The 16,525-nt window shown below is 36.4% G+C and overlaps 1 protein-coding gene across 1 annotated transcript in view; it reads left to right on the top strand.

Moving 5' to 3' along the window:
• The first annotated feature begins 281 nt into the window (after positions 1–281).
• Positions 282–16,525, top strand: part of TppII (Tripeptidyl-peptidase II) — a 92,276-nt gene continuing 76,032 nt past the window's right edge. The window contains exons 1-4 of the mRNA XM_081756820.1: positions 282–595; positions 8,661–8,789; positions 10,650–10,817; positions 13,698–13,855. Coding sequence (XP_081612946.1) covers positions 362–595; positions 8,661–8,789; positions 10,650–10,817; positions 13,698–13,855 — 689 coding nt within the window. The 5' untranslated portion in view covers positions 282–361. The remainder of the gene's footprint in view (positions 596–8,660; positions 8,790–10,649; positions 10,818–13,697; positions 13,856–16,525) is intronic.

Here is a 16,525-nt window from a genome sequence, read left to right as displayed (position 1 = left end):
CTATAGTAAGTAAGATATCGAGGAAGGGGGCTTAAGCCCGGAAGCCCTCTCCCTAAATACGCCACTGGTGGTCACCTAGTGCAAGTGGTTCGCATTTTATACTAAACCCTTCTAGAGTGAATCTGCGCCCATTAATGCAACTCCTGTGAAACATTATCAAGTGGCAGTAACAGTGCGTTTCCTGCTATTAGAAATTTATATTTCGTGAATATGAGTATACTCCCGTAAAGTGGGATAGCAGGAGATATATATTTAGGGGTACTCCCGAATTGCCTATATTATTTATTCGTTCATATTTCTTTCTTATCTTGTTTATCTTTCAATATGTAAAATACTACCATGTAAAATAATTTCGATAAACATGAGTAGGAATTTTACAAACTTTGGGAAGAAAGAGGTCAATTACTTAGCAATGCGACAGGGAAGGCCTAACATGGCAGAAGTAGTGGAAACAGAATTTCCAGTCTGGGGACTTTTACCAAAGAGAGAAACTGGGGTAACATCATTTCTGAATAAATATCCAGAATATGATGGAAGAGGAATTGTAATAGCAATTTTTGACTCTGGCGTCGATCCCGGTGCCCCAGGACTTCAGGTAACAAATTTTTGACATGCATGTTTTTGTGTAGATGAGTGGAAGGTTCATTTTCTTGAGACAAATAAGAGTAAAAATGTGCTTATAGCATTTTAAAGCATTTATTATGTTTGTATATAAAGTAAATTTAAGGGTATGTGATGTAAATGTGTTTGTGACAGATTAGTTTATTTCTATTGGTTTTTTCTTGTATACCTATTTGAATAATATTTATATATTTTAATTAATACTTTTCAGTGTAATATGTATTTTCAAGATGCAAGCTAGTGTATTATGTTTAGTGCAAGGATATTTTTCTTACGTTCGATAACCAGTCGTACGCGGAAATTGACGTAAGGCGTAAATAATTTCGGTTTGAAGATCATCAGTAGCATAGCGTAGCGTTAAGTTACGTAATTGGTAGATACTAAATGTACTTTTATTCCTAGTAGATTTAAAGGTTAGAATTTAGTATTCAAGATAATACTTGCTTCAGTGCTTCACAATTATTTGAACATCAGCTGAAATGACCGTTCTTGCATGGAGAGAACAAGTTTATGGAAATCAGCTAAGCCTTTTACCCCTTAGAATACTCATGAGGATAAATTTGAACTTTAAAATCATCGCGAGTTTTACTATTTGTATCAGTGATTCCATAAGCTATAGATTGGACGCTGATATCGATTATTTTTGTGTAATTCCCTCGTTCTGATGGTGGTTGAATTTGGATGTAAACGGCATCGGGAATATCATTATTTATGTCAGCGATCCCGAAAACTATGGATTGGACACTAATATCGATCTTTTCCCATTATTTTTATCTCTCTCCCTTCTCACCGAACATGCCAGTGGAAGATGAATTTGCGCTTAAACGGCATCGTGGGTATGACTATTTGACAAATTTTCTTTTAGGTATTCATTCATTTTTGATTCGTTCAATGATTCCGATTCCGACTACAAAGGAACTCATTCCTCGCAACAGTTCCCTCAATGTTCCGAAAAACCAGTTCCTCCGAAACGGAATCGGGTTAGGAATCATGGTGGTCCCAGCTGCCATTCTATCAGTGATTATTTTAAACATTTTTTTTTTTTTTGATGAACAAAAGATTTCACTCTTAGAATAGTCTCAAATTAATCAACGCTTCAAATATTCAATGTTTAAAATAATAAAAAATATTACACCAGGAACCGCCATATTCTCGAATTCCAGGAAGTTCAAAAAAAAAAAAAAAAAAAATCATAAAAACACAAATTATATCGGCACTCTTGTGCCAGAAGAAAGTGAATTAATACATGAATTTTTAATAATTTGAGGGGGTTGCAAGCCCGCCTCCCAAGACCAACTATACCAATAATATTATATAGATGAATACAATTCAGCTGCATGCCTCATAAATTTTACGTATTTTTCCCTAGCACTGGCATCACTACAACATTTCCTTTTCCATACGTAATAAGCGAACTGCAAAATCATGCTTACAGAACCATGTGTCGAACTTAAATTAGAGACATTCCTCGGAAAATAACTGATCGAATATAATATTAGCCATTAAAATATTCTTCAAATGTCAAACACGGCATTTAACTGCACGCCAGGTTTCATTCTCATCACACACCGCCCAGCCAACGATTATTAAAGGTGTGGGGCACGGTGGCTCAGTGGTGCAGCGGTTACCTCTGGTGCATGGGTCTCTGGTTCGATCCCCAGCCAAATAAATTTGTGGTGGACAACATCGTGCTCGTGGGTTTTCTCAGAGTACTCCCACTTTCTCATTCCACCAATTCTTCCATCATCATTGACTTGCTTTAATCATAGTCTTCTTTAGCCTAACAGCCATAAACGTGGCACGTTGAACGCGAAGATTTCATTTCATTTTCATTACTGCTCAGTACAAACAAGCTGACAGAAAAACACGTGATCTCTCTTCTCTGCAATAATGTCACTCTGATCAATCCTACTGGAACAAATTCTTAAAAAAAAGACAAAAAGAAAAAGAAACGAACTGAACCGAAAGAATCGAAATAATGAATGTATTGCCTAAAAGAACGACTTGCCCACTATCATATCAGTGACCTCGACATCTACGAATTGTATTCCAAAGTCAGGCGTTCTCGATTTCTTTTGTCATTCCCTTCCTCTTCCCCCTGCCTAAAATGCACTAAAAACCTAACTTAGACTAGGACTGTCATGTACCAAAAGTCATTAATATTGGTGAAGGAGTGTAGGATAAGTTAGCAATCAAATATCATTACATTTGATTTTTATTTATCGGATCTTAAAGCTGCAAATTATGGATGCATCAAAATATCAAATAATACTTTCGACAAAGTAGATACTTTCAAATGCAGGGTGTCTATCGGTGACGAAAGTCACGAAATCAGAAAACGATCATGAAAGTCAAGAAATTTAGCCTTTAGGTCACGAATTTTTCTTTCTTTTTTTTTTTTTTTTTCCATCTGTACAAATATAACTGCAGACTGGAAAACTTTCTTCTATTAAACGTCAAAATTCACCGCCAAAAATGTCAACGGTCGGCTTTAGGCGCTACCAAATCGCAAGCAAAGCACACTTCTATTGCATGTATGAAAATTCAACCTAATTCGCACTCAAATTCGCTCTTGAGAATGTTACAAAATTTTATGGTTTGGTAAAGAACAGGTCACGAAAAAGTCACGAAATTTCATTTTGGAATTTTCCTGAAATATCATCATTATTAACAAGATCGAAACCATATCCACGAAGAAATTAAATGTCGACTAAAAACAGGGAATCCATGTTAGTATTTAGTTCAAAATCTTTTTGTCTTTGCTAATTCCGACAAGGAATTTAAAACTTAAATATAGAAAACGGTAATCATGCCTGTTGTGGTATATGCTTGCGAAACATGGTTGCTTACTCTAAGGAAAGAATGCAGACTGAAATGTTTTCAAAATAAAATCCTGAGGCGAATAGTCGGTTCGATTTTTATCGATGCTCATCCTGTCTGGTATGGTTCGAATGGTGAGCCTGCGATCTTTTCTGCCACGGTTTCATCTGCTGTTTCTGTGACAGGACGACTCGGTCTTTCATCATCATCAACGTTCCCGCGTCCTTTGCTGAAACGTTTTTGCCGCTCAAACACTCGCGTACGTGACATCGTATTATTACCGTACACATGCTGGAACAATTTCATACACTGAGTTGATTATTTCGTTAATTTCACAAGACATTTCAAGTTAATGCATTTTCACATTTGCTATTCTTCCTGGAACACGATTGCACACTTCTCTCTTCAATCGCTGCTCACAGACTAAACTCGACTGAAAGCGGCAACTCATTTATATCATTCTCTTCTCGAAGATTCACGGTTGCTGTGCGCGCATGAGCTCCCCACTTGTTAACGTATACTACTGATAGTCCCATAGTCCCGTTATTTTTTAGCCAGGCCTCGTGTAATATATATAGGACAAATCAAAATGATGGACCAGATTTCAGAAATTTATTCTGTGAAATCCAAGTAAACATATGTTATTGTAAGACATGCTCTTCGAACGGTACGTGACGTTTGGACCCCACCGTTTGGGTGCGAGTTAAATTAAAAAGTCATTATGTTAGGCGCTGAGTACTAAGTTCGAATCAAGATATCACAAGGTGTCTACTGTAGTGGAAGTCCTTGAATTATACCGGATTTTGTTTTGCATACTAGAAATACTGGAATTTCGAAATTCTAAAAACTGAATTAAAATTAAATTTTGTAAATTTAACCCTTAAGTAGTACTATGGACGAAAATAATCACATAACTACTATGGAGCGGTCTGTTAGAGCGCATTGTTGTTTCACATTTTCTGAAAAGTAGTTTTATTAAATATTTTTAAAAACGCTGTCCTGCCTATTTTAGTTGTTTATAGAAAAATAAAACACAGTAATTTATATAAAAAAGTTGTATATTTTTAAAACAATGAGAAAGAAAACGCAGTCAAAAGTTGCAACAATGCTTTTATTGTTATTCTAAAATTTTAATTGTTGAAATATTCAATTAATTTCTTTGTTTCTATATAGTCAAAATAACACTAATCCAAAATATATTGTTCTTGTAGATGCACAGAGAATAAAAAATACAGTAAAAGCGGAAAAAAACTTGAAATTGTTGCTTTTTCAAACCTAGGAGAAAGTATTGTTATATTCTTTTAGTGAAAAGGTAATGAATAAAACTAATTTTTCGTTTTTATATCATGGCGAAAGTAAACAAAAATGTATTTTACCGGTAAAGAAAGCACTGTACTAACTTTTCTGACTTCATGCACTTTCTTTGGGGGACACTCGGAACTTTTTGTTGCAATGAAAGCACATTTGCACCGCATACCGCTGACACGAATATCTTGCTTTCCGCTTGGGGCGCAGTGGACAGAAGGCCACTATTTCATCTTCTCGAACTCCTCACTCGTGCGGGATGGCGGAAAGCTCACTTTCAATCTGTAGTATGCTATTGATTGAAAAACTCAGCCTTTGTGACAGATGTCCGATGAACAAACTACTTTCCATGTAATGCCTAAGAAGTCCTTTGCTAACATTTTCATGAAATCAAGTCTTGTCGTCACTGCAGACTTAGCGTAGATTTGATACAAAACATACGCAATGACATTATACGCAACATCCAGCATACGCAGCATAAAGAAAATTGTCAATGGCCATCGTCTTGTTCAACGACTTGACGTGTAATTTGTACATTTCTACTCTAGAGTAACCACTCCGCCTTTAGTTCTGTTATAAGATATAATTATTTTAGGTTTTCCAGTCTCTGGCTTATTATTTCATGTGTGGTGCCAGACGAGCCACACGGTAAGACACAACCTGCTAATAATTTTCAGATAACGCAAGTCTGCTAAACTGTAAAACACTCACGTAACTACTATAGTATGTCTGTGAGACCGCGCGACACCTCCAGCGCCGCGCACAGGGGATCAACTATAACACAAACTTAACAATATGTAACTATTTGCTAGACAGAAAGGTAGACGCGAAGATCCAGCTGTAGTGGCAGGTGTGTAGAAAATATAATGATACAAAAAGTCGCTGCGGTCTGAGAGACGGTCCATAGTACTTACGGGTTAAGTTTCAACCAGAGTTACGTGTGCTTTTTATTTGACAACTTTTCAAGCCAAAGGTAAGTAGACCAGACTAGATATGATTGCATTACATACATAGAGAGCCTATTCCATTAAGAAACTTAAAGCAGGCCTTCTACTGTAATTATGCAATAAGTGTGAATGTCAAACACATTTCTAGTGGCTAAATGACCAATACATGTACACTTAACTATTATTTTTCACTTTGAAATCGTTCTTTTTTTTCCCTTCGCCACTTTCTTTAATGCATGCGAAATATGTCTTAGACACCCTGTATGCGAAATATCTTTCCCTCAACTTGATTAGGATTTAGGATTTTTAGATTTCTGGGCTCTCGGCATCTAAGGCCATTTAGCCCGTCACGTTTGAGGGAGCACACTATCCGGGGAAAGGGAAGGAAGAAAGGATTGGGGAAGGAAGGAAGCGGCCTGGGACCTATAAATTAGGTACCACCCCGGCATTTGTCTGGTATGAATGAGGAAAACCTCATTCAGGGTGGCTGGCCAGAAAGAGCGCGTTACACTTTTTCGACCGAGTGCCCCCACCGGGAATCGAACCCGGGACTGCTCGCACCGAAGGCGAGAGTGTTAGCGACTACGCTAGCGGGGCCACTTCTCTCAATTCGAGGGCGCGGAAATCTTTTAATGGTAGTTCTTTATTGGACTTAAGGAAGAGAAGAGTTTGACAAACGTAATACGAAAGAAAACAAATTTTAATATTCATAAATATGTAATTATTATTTTTTTTAAAAAAAAATAAAAATTAAATCAATATGATTTAATTAACATTAAGAAAATTATTAACAGTTCGTCTGATTCCTTCATTTCCTAGCTTTCTTATATAATACAAAAATTAAATCAACATTAGATCAGAAGTACAAGAATCGTGAACAAGCGAAAAATCAATCCATGACGAGGTTAGGCAAGAAATGCCACAAACGCATTAAACTATTTAATTATAGATGAATAAATAAGATAGAGATAGAAAATAGACAGATAAATGAGGTGAGATAAAGATAGAAGTGTAGGAAATGTATATATGTATCTTGATTCGCGCTTAGTTTTCAGTGCCTAGCTTACTTTATATGTCGTAAATTGTGATTTTTACTATGTACCTCGCGGCCAAACGGCAGCGCCGAAACGTCCGCGCCCAAACGTCCTGTCCCGCGCTTCGAAAGGTTAACTTTCAAAGTTTAGTGTTTCCACTTTCTACCGCTAAGAGTCAGCAGCGAGCAATTAAGGAAAATGACGTTGACTGAAGAACAGAAATCTTTCTGTGTGCTTGATTATCATGTAAAAAGTTCTATGATTAGTGTGCAACAGCATTTCCGTACCAAATATCGGAGAGATCTACCTATGGGGAAGGCCATTCGTAAGTGGTTTGAACATTTCAGAGATTGGGGCTGCATCTGTAAAAAACGAAAATTGACTGGTTTGCTGTTGACAACAATATGCTATGAAAGGTTTGGCAGGAGATATAATATCGGCTTGATGTGTGGCATGTTATGTTTGAAGAAAACCTTGACAGATTACCTTTCTTAGGACATGTCTGACAATAACATATGCTCATTACATTTCACAGAGTGAATTTCTGAAATCCGGTCCATTATTTTGACTTGCCCTTATATATAAGTATATATGTGTGTATATGATACTTTATTTTTTGTCGGCAAATACTGTCCGAATGTGAACGAAATTTGGTCGACAAGTAGCCTGGTAACAGAGGCTGTGCTCCACAGCTTTCACGCCGGGAACTTCTGAGGTATTTCACTTGTTTTGGCTCTACTTAAGAAGTAGGAAAAATACACGAGAGGTAGAATGTTGTTGTACTTCTGGCATTTGTGACGCAATCACAACGAATCTTGTACACTATAGTTTTTAGGCTGTCTAATTATGAATTTGACAAGAGTGAATCCGTCATAACAGGCAGTGTATACGAGTACTGTAGCTGAACGGAGAAGTGTGTAGTGATGAGTACACGCAACTTCACAGATCGAGGAACGCCCAAACATCAAATTCCTGCGTAAATTGGGGAAAATCTGCTTCAGAGACTTTGATAGCCTTAAAGACATTTTAGCACCATCGGATGTTTGGCTCTTCCCAAAGCTAAAAATGTTACTTCTCGGCTTCGATCATTATATATATAAACTCTTATTACTACGTTTCGCCATCGTAAAAGAGATCAAAACTATGCGACGCCTGAACTTCGGAAGATAACAAAAGAGGACTTTAACCGGTGCTTCTAGCAATCTCAGGATCGCTGAAACAAGTGTGTGTGTTCTGAAGATGCCTCCTGTAAAGGCAATTAAATAAATATGGACTTATACGGTGGTAATAAAGAGCTACATCAAAATTTCGTGAACATTTTGACTGCTCCTCCTATATATCTCCTAAGTTACCAAGTCTGTAATAGAAATAAAATGTCTGGCCCGTTATCATTAGTTTAATAAATCAAGACTTCTGCTGTTCCCCTTACCTGATATTATGTACGTTGAAAGAACTTAATGAACAACTCATATGTCTAATATATCAATATGAAATAGACTGAAATTGTCCTCACAAGAAAGAAAGAAAGCAAAGTATAATCACTGTCTAGTAAGAAAATACATAACTAACTTTCAAAAACAGGAACACACACACGCAAAAATAAATATAATAAAATAAAATAAGAAATATACAACGAACAACGATGAGCATTTACTGTCTAGTATTGTAATTTCCTTGTTGGGCACTGATAATACTGTACTTTAGTTTATGAAGATCTGTGCATTTAATATTGGCTTGTTAGATATCTGAGCTTGTTGGTGTAAGATTTTTTTGTTTTACACCGTGACATGAAGTGAACAATAGAGTTCGTCAAATTATGTCACTCGATAAATGTTCAGGCATAATAATATCAGTTTTATTATGAAGCTAGTAATTCTGTATTTAATGTATTTGGTTTACTACTCTTACTAATGTGTTTTTTCTTTCTTTAAAGGAAACAAGCGATGGAAAGCCTAAAATCATAGAACGCATTGACTGCAGTGGTGCAGGCGACGTTGACACGTCAAAAGTTGTGGAAGCTAAGGATGGAGAAATTACTGGACTTTCTGGAAGAAAACTTAAGGTAAAAAAGAAGAAATGCTTCTTAACAAATCACTTGTTAGGAGTAATTTGAAATTTAACAGCAGCCAGCGTTGGTTAATTTCGTGCTGTCCTTTTGCCAACCAGTTCAGTTTGCCTTTGAGCAGGGTTGCCTGGTTTAAACCAAGATGGTGTAAAGCTTGGTTTAAACGGGCTGTTTTTTTTTTTTTTTTAATCAATTGGTTTAAACCAAATATATATATATATATATATATATATATATATAAAAGAACAAAAGTTTTAAATCGTGCAAACTGCATGGTGACGTTTCCACATATCGAACCATCTGCATTTGTTTTATCTTCTTTTCACCTTTTAATCAAGGCGTTCTGTGTTCGATTCTTGGCCGAACCACAACCTTTCTTTCAAGTGTAAACCAAGTAGCGGTTCGGATGTCACGTGAAGCGAAAGTCTTCTCCTTGGTATCCTCGGTATTACATGAGGATATTAAGCCTAAACATACGAAACGAAACCAAATTTTATATTTCTGCTTGCCTGAATGCCTATCGTTTTATAAAGAAGTCACGGTTGCTTAAATATATTGATAGAAATTGGCAAAATTTATCGACTACCTACGTAGCTTCCAACATTGGCTTGGATTGGACTTTCATTTTAATTTTATTGAATGATATGTACGTACTAAATTTGTAATTTAATACCTCAGTTTTAGCGTACTGATTATGAGACGTTGACTGTAAAATTTTACATCCAAAGGAATAACGAAATATATTTAAAGTAATAGCAGGATTTTCCCAGTGGCTTAGTTGGGAGTTTCCCGATTTAAGAAATTTACTGACCGGAGCATCCAACTTCATAATGAAACGAGACTTTCCTGATTTCCGAATAAACGAATATACTATTGGTGTTGTATTGAAGTGAGTGGAACTTTCATTCTGCTGTTCCAAGTCCAAGAGGAGGACAATTTCTCTCGGATGTAAGCCGAGAAGTGGTTTGGATTCCACGTTAAGCTTATTGATCCTTTCCACAGCATAATCTCGGTGTTGCATAACCACACCAAGACGAAACAAACTTATTTCTGTCTGTATGTAATATAAATACACAGAGCAAATTATTTTTTTTAAAAAAAAGTCAATTTAGTCACAAAATAAATCTTGCTCTATCATCGGTTTACTCCTTCTTTCTTTCGTGCTTTTTTTTTCGTTCGTGCTTTCTTTCGTTCTTTCTTTTTTTCATGTTTTCATTCTTTTTTCATGCTTTTCTTTCCTTCGTGCATGTTTGTTTTCTTTTTACATTCGTCCTTCCTTTCTCTTTCTTTTGTGCTTATTCTTGTTCATTTTCGTTCTTTTTCTTTCGTGCTTTTTCTCATACTTTCTTTCGTTCTTTCTTTTTCTTCCGTTCGTGTTTTCTTTCCTTCGTTCTTTCTTTCTCTCTCTCTCTCTCTTGCTTTCTTTTTCTCGTGATTTCTTTTTCTTTCATTTTTCTTTCTTTCGTTCTTTTTTTCATTTCTTCTTTTTCTTTCTTTCTCTAAGTATCTTCCCTTTCTCTCTCCCCCTTTATTTCGTGCTTTCTTTCTTTCTCTTTACTCTTTCTTTCTTTGTTTTTTCTCTCTTTCGTACTTTCGTACATTACCTTATTTATGATTTCAGTTGGAGTAGTAGTCTGAAGAAGGAAGTGATATACTTCCGAAACTGTAACATTTCTAGTTAATTTATAACAAAGAATATAGACAGCCTTGTAAGAAAGTTGTATTTAATTTGTGAATACAGACATCTGACGATACACACTAGATAGGCAAGTGATTTTATAGAGGCAGCTATTTTAATTTGTTTCTCATGTTTTTTTTTTTTTTTTTTTTTTTTTTTTTTTTTTTTTTTTATCGTAGATCCCAGCGTCATGGAAGAATCCAAGTGGGAAGTATCACATAGGATTGAAGAATGCTTTTGACCTGTATCCGAGTAAACTGAAGGAGAGGATAGAGAAGGAACGGAAGGAGAAGCTCTGGGATCCTCAACACAAGGCTTGTGTTGCAGAATGCACTCGGAGGCTGCAGGTAATAACAGATTGACAATAGAAACATTTGTATTTTATGCTACTATGTTATAGATTATACAATATTATTGAGCGTTTAACAGAGAAAAAAGTCTACAGATAAAACATATCATGTCGATTTGAACAAAATGATGAGATTGAGGGTAAATCCTCATGCATAGATATCGAGAGACTTATTATTATTATTATTATTATTATTATTATTTTTGTAAATCTAAAGATTGATGCTGTACGTTAATATTAAGATGATACCAGTGAGCTTTTCATTATGACTAGCAAAATGGTTAAGGAGATACAGGGAATAAAAGTGGCCCGGAGGAGTGTACACGATTGGACGTGAACATATGCATGAAACCACACCACGTGTACTCACACCACCCGTTCAAATCTTAGTGCAGGCTGTGGGAGTGCCAGTTGAGCAGTGCACAGGTGAAGATGATATTCACAGTGCAGCACAGGGTGTGTTCGTTGTGGAACGTTACGTGAAAACAAATTCGTGGAAAGAGTGTGGTCAGTTATTTGCTCATGAATTTCATGGTGTCAAAGTGCCAGCAAAGAGTGCAATGCAACCATTAGTCAGAAAATAGCGCGAGACAGGATCTGTTTTCAACAAGGCAAAAAACATTCCGAAACGTGTCCGAACACAACTGTCATTTTCATTCATGTGGTCATTCAAAAGACGAATGGTGGTCATTTTCAACGTCTGCTATAAGCAGGTTAGCGAACTATTTCCTTTCCTTTGCCGTGTTTCTTTGTACCCTGCGACTCTGTTCTCCGGGCCACTTTTATTTGCCTCACTCTGTATAACCCAGAATTAAGATTAAGTTTTACACTTTAACCCTTTAAGGAGTTATGATAACTTTTGCTACCATAGAGTAATGTTGTCTTTGACCGCTTATTTACGTTCTACAACAGGTATTTAAGCCATTTTTTTTTTTTTTTTTTTTTTTTTTTTATTGGTCAAGCTGAGCATGGACCAAAGAACACTCCAGATGCGTTTTGGAACGGGATGATCAACTTGGCGGTGTTCAGTGGGGCGTGACTTTTTTTTTCTTAAGGCAAATTTCAAAAATTTTTCACTCTTTTAGTTTTCAGGGTATCAGATTGAAATTTTGCATATGGATTATGTGCACCTTTGAGTATTTCCTTTATTTTATTTTATTCCTGTGTGAATCCCGGCCTGGGCCTGAAGGGCACAACTATTCCGAAGGGTGATTTTTCCAGAAAAATTTCCGGTTTTTCCTAAATTTTCTGGTTCAGGTGTATGATACGGACATGTGAGTAGCACCGTTGCAAAGGACTCGTTATACTGAAGAAAATGGCGTTTGAACCGTGACTCTAGGTTAAATAGTAATGACGTAGGGAATTTTTATTATATATATATATATGGCTCACTTTCAAAAATTTTTCTGCCTTTTGTTTTCAAGATACTAGATTGAAATTTTGCACACACATTGTGTACATAACTACGTATTAAAAAAAAAAAAAAAATCAGATCCCTACGTAGGCCCAAGCCCTGGCCGGAGGGGCGCAAAAATTTTGAAAAAACCCTTTTTTTTCGAAAAAACTACCAGTTTTCCCTGATTTTTCCCATTTTTGGGGTATAATACGCACAAGCAAATGGTATCGTTGGAAAGGATGCTCTATTGTAAAAAGAACGGGCTGTGAACTGTGATCCTACGATAAATAGTAAGAAAGCAGTAGTTCTTTGACTGAAAGTCTAAGATTTCTCAAAAATTAGAAATCCTAAAAAGGTTAATTCTTGTTTATCAAAATATACAATATATGGTAATCAGTAGACTACGGTACTGGCGCCACAAAGTACCGTATATTGCTTAAATAAAGATTTTTAATTAAATTAAGTTTCTGCCCTGTATTATTTCTTTTAAGTGATGTTCCGATTGAACTGAGGGCATTGATTATCAGAGTTGTACTAGTCTGGTAAATTGTACAATAATAATAATATTTAGGAAAACTGTAAATCAGAGTTTATATTTTAAAGTACTATACGATCGTTCGCCTCGTGCATCTAGGAAAAAAAATCGCAAGATGGCCTGCCACAGTGCTTGAACACGGGACTTATATAGGGTGTTTCAAATCAACACAGGCGACGTTTGGGAGGTGATTCCTGACACCCAGATAGGATAAAAAGTATAGTCCAACCTGGGTGCACAAATGACTCTTGTCGGAGTTATAAGCTGCAAGAAACATTAACAATAATAATAATAATAATAATAATAATAATAATAATAAATTAAAGGTCCATAGGTCCAAAATTATGGGACTTAACAGTAGTTGGATCAAGACTTCACTGAGGAACTAGTATGTGCCGTATTCAGATATCCATGTTTCAGAATCCTGATGTACTTCCGCAACAATTTCTATAAAGATAGTTGGTGGTTGGTTCTTCAAATTACATGACCCTAGCCAAACTTCCCCTATAAAAATTGTTGTGAGTACCTTAGGATTCTGAAACATGTATTTTTGGACAGGGCACATACTAGTTCATAAGTGAAGGTTTCACCCGATTACGGTAGGTCCCATAGTTTTGGAACTGTGGACCTTTAAAGTGCATTTTTTTTTTTTTTTTTTTTTTTTTTTTTTATGTATACGGCAGCTTTCGGCCGTAAGAAGCATTTTGTCTTATCTTGGTGTCAGGAATCACCTCCCGAACATTGTCGGTGTTGTTTGGAAACACCCTGTAGATTGCGAAACAAAAGCTTCAATCACTACTCTTCGTTGAAGTTTTCGAACACAACTGTTAGATTCAAGCTTTGTTTGCAGTAAAACGCTGAGTCGCTAAGGAATAGAGTACTTCCCTGGGTGTGTTCGTTGTATTAGCTCAGGTATTAGAGTATAAGTGATATTTATTATTTTGTAGGAATTCGAAAGCAAACACCCTCAACCAACAGGAAGAGAGAAGCTGCAGAAAGAGGATTTAGAAGCTCAGTTGGAGATATTAAATATGTTAGAAAAGAAATACACGGACTTAGGACCAGCATTTGACTGTGTAGTATTTCATGATGGAAAAATGTGGAGGTAAGTAACTTTTTGTTGTTGTTTTTTAATCTTTCAAAATTGCTTTAGAAATGAAGTGCAAGGACTACTCATGTGATATTGCGCAATGAACACATTGTTAAAACATAAACTGATCAGCTCAGTGTAAGTTACAGTACACAGAAGACTCCAGTAGCGGCTTTTGAGGGAAGTAACATAGCTAAAATTTACAATTTCATTGCTGTATACCAACAAATAAAAGTTAGTAATGTCCCACTTCTTATATACAAGAAATTAGGCATTATGAATTTTTCTTCCCTTAGGTTGAAACGATAAAATTGTAAATTTTACCGTTGTGTCTCCTCCATTGCAGCCATTGGAGGAGACATCACTTTATGCATGAGCTCATCTAAATTGTGTTTTGGTTTCAGTTTTAATAACTTATTATTTCAGCATCTTCTTCATACTGACATTCACCTCATCGTCCGACTGTAACCAATTTTTAGGCCCATATCATTAACTCGTTCCAGACCATATTTTTGCTCCGCTGTGGTTTAAGTTAGACTCTAGCCTTTTGTTAAATAAAGAAGATTACTTATAACTACCGTTAATTATCCGCTTCGCTGGGTTAAAATAAGAAAAATTAGTAATACATTATGTTAGTCAGTTACTTCTGACTTTCACCTCTGGTGCTTGGAGTCCCGGGTTCGATCCCAGCCTCTGCCAAGTGAACTTTGTGGTGGACAAACACCGTGTGCGTGGGTTTTCTCGGATTTCTCCCGTTTCCTCCCACTTTCTTCATTCCACCATTTCATTCATTACTCATCATCACCGTCTCCTTTAGCCTAACCGGCATAACCGTGGGACGTAAAACTCAAAGATTTCATTTTTTTACTTCTGACTATTACTGAAGAGTTCGATGATATCGGTCATTTTCGATCATATATATATATACTAGCTGAACCTGCACTCTCTACACAGCGCATTATTCGCATATGAGCATAAATCTCCTTCTCATTCCTCGCAACATCTGTACATGTCCCTTTACAGACACAAGTGAAAGACGTCTTGATAAAAAAATCGGCAAGGGGTAGCTATCATAAGGGGGAGATTTTTTCGATTATTTTTTCTCAAATCTAGCACCGTTTGCAAGATTTGAGCCTACTTCTGGTTGGAGTTTTTAATTCATGTATAAGCAGTGTTTTCTTTCTTCTTATATGCAGTATGTAATAAGCAAATACATTACATATACAATTAATTATAATGTTAGTGATATATGGTGTTCATTGGGCAAAACACTCCTAAAATAAAGATTCATCTTAGACGGGAGAAATGGTTATGCTTCCTTTTTCATTATTATTTGGCCATGAAACAAACGCCTGAGACATATATAACGCCTATATACAACTATATGGTGTTGGAATGTATAATGCGTAGGATATTATACTTTAGTTTTTGTTTTTAATTTCAACACCCAGCGTACCCGTAAAAATATAATAAAGAAATAATGGCCATGTTTTTTAAATATTCAATTAGAACTGGACAATCTACGCAAAATTTGCAATCGATCAGTGAAAACGTCATCTTTCTAGAGCCTGTAGTTTCCGAGATCTCATTGTCGAAAGGATTGGCCACAAACGTATAGTTTAAAAGAACTCCCAAGATGGCAGCACAATTCATTTGTATTGATTTTGGAAAAGGGTTATTAAAATACAATGGCTTTGAAGAATAATTTAAAAAAATTAATAAACTTTATGAAAAACGGGTCTGTTTAAATAATTTATTTAAAGTACAAATACTTTAAAATATTTGTCTTTATTAAACGTGAAGTCACAAATAACCGTAAATCAGAGTTTGAAAACCAAAGTTATAAGTTGAAGCTCAGGCACTTTTGTTGCTATTGTAGCATTTTAATAGATAGATAGATAAAAGATTAATCAAAACTAAAATTTTGGTTTCTACATGTCCCTTTCACAAGAAGATGAGAAACATGTGTTTGTTGGAAAGAACAGTTTGAGTTAGACTTTAATTTTATGATTAGGTTGTGAACTGTGTCAATAAGGCGTTACATCTCCACGGGTGTGAATTACAGCTTTGATTTTGTATGGCATGCTGTCAATGTGACAGAGGGCGACGTTCAAGTCGAATTTGGCTTATTCCTAGTATAACTGGTCCCTCAGAGCGGCCAGCATGGTGTATGTTGATGTTTCTTCTTCACGACCCTTTCCAACATGTCCCAAATTTTTTCGATAACGTTGAGATCAGGCGGATCTGCGAGCCAGGTGAGATGGATGTCCACCTCATGTTCAGGAAACCATCTCTGCACTATCCTGGCTCGGTGAACGGTCCAGTTGTCGTTTTGATACTGAGACTCTGTGATGTGACCATCTCGCTGAAACTAAACAAATGACACCTCATTATTTAGAATGGACACATAATCCACAGCGATCATGTGATTGGGCACCTTTATCAAGGGACCCACACCAGCATTCAAAATACATCCCCACAACGTGACACTATCACCCCTTCTTAACTTTCTAGGCTTCTCCTGTCCGCCGCATCATCCTGAAACTGCCATCATTGGAATAGAGACAGAATCAGGATCACCTGACGCGGGAATGCGTCGCCACTGATCTACGGTCGGTATTCCCTGGACCACGACAGATAATTTTTCTTACGTATGGCAGTCAGTCTGGAGCGTACCCTGGCAAT

This window comes from Thermobia domestica, chromosome 4 (assembly GCF_964235325.1).
Source record: "Thermobia domestica chromosome 4, izTheDome1.hap1.1, whole genome shotgun sequence".
NCBI classification, from domain to species: domain Eukaryota; kingdom Metazoa; phylum Arthropoda; class Insecta; order Zygentoma; family Lepismatidae; genus Thermobia; species Thermobia domestica.
This window is presented reverse-complemented; position numbering and strand designations above follow the sequence as displayed.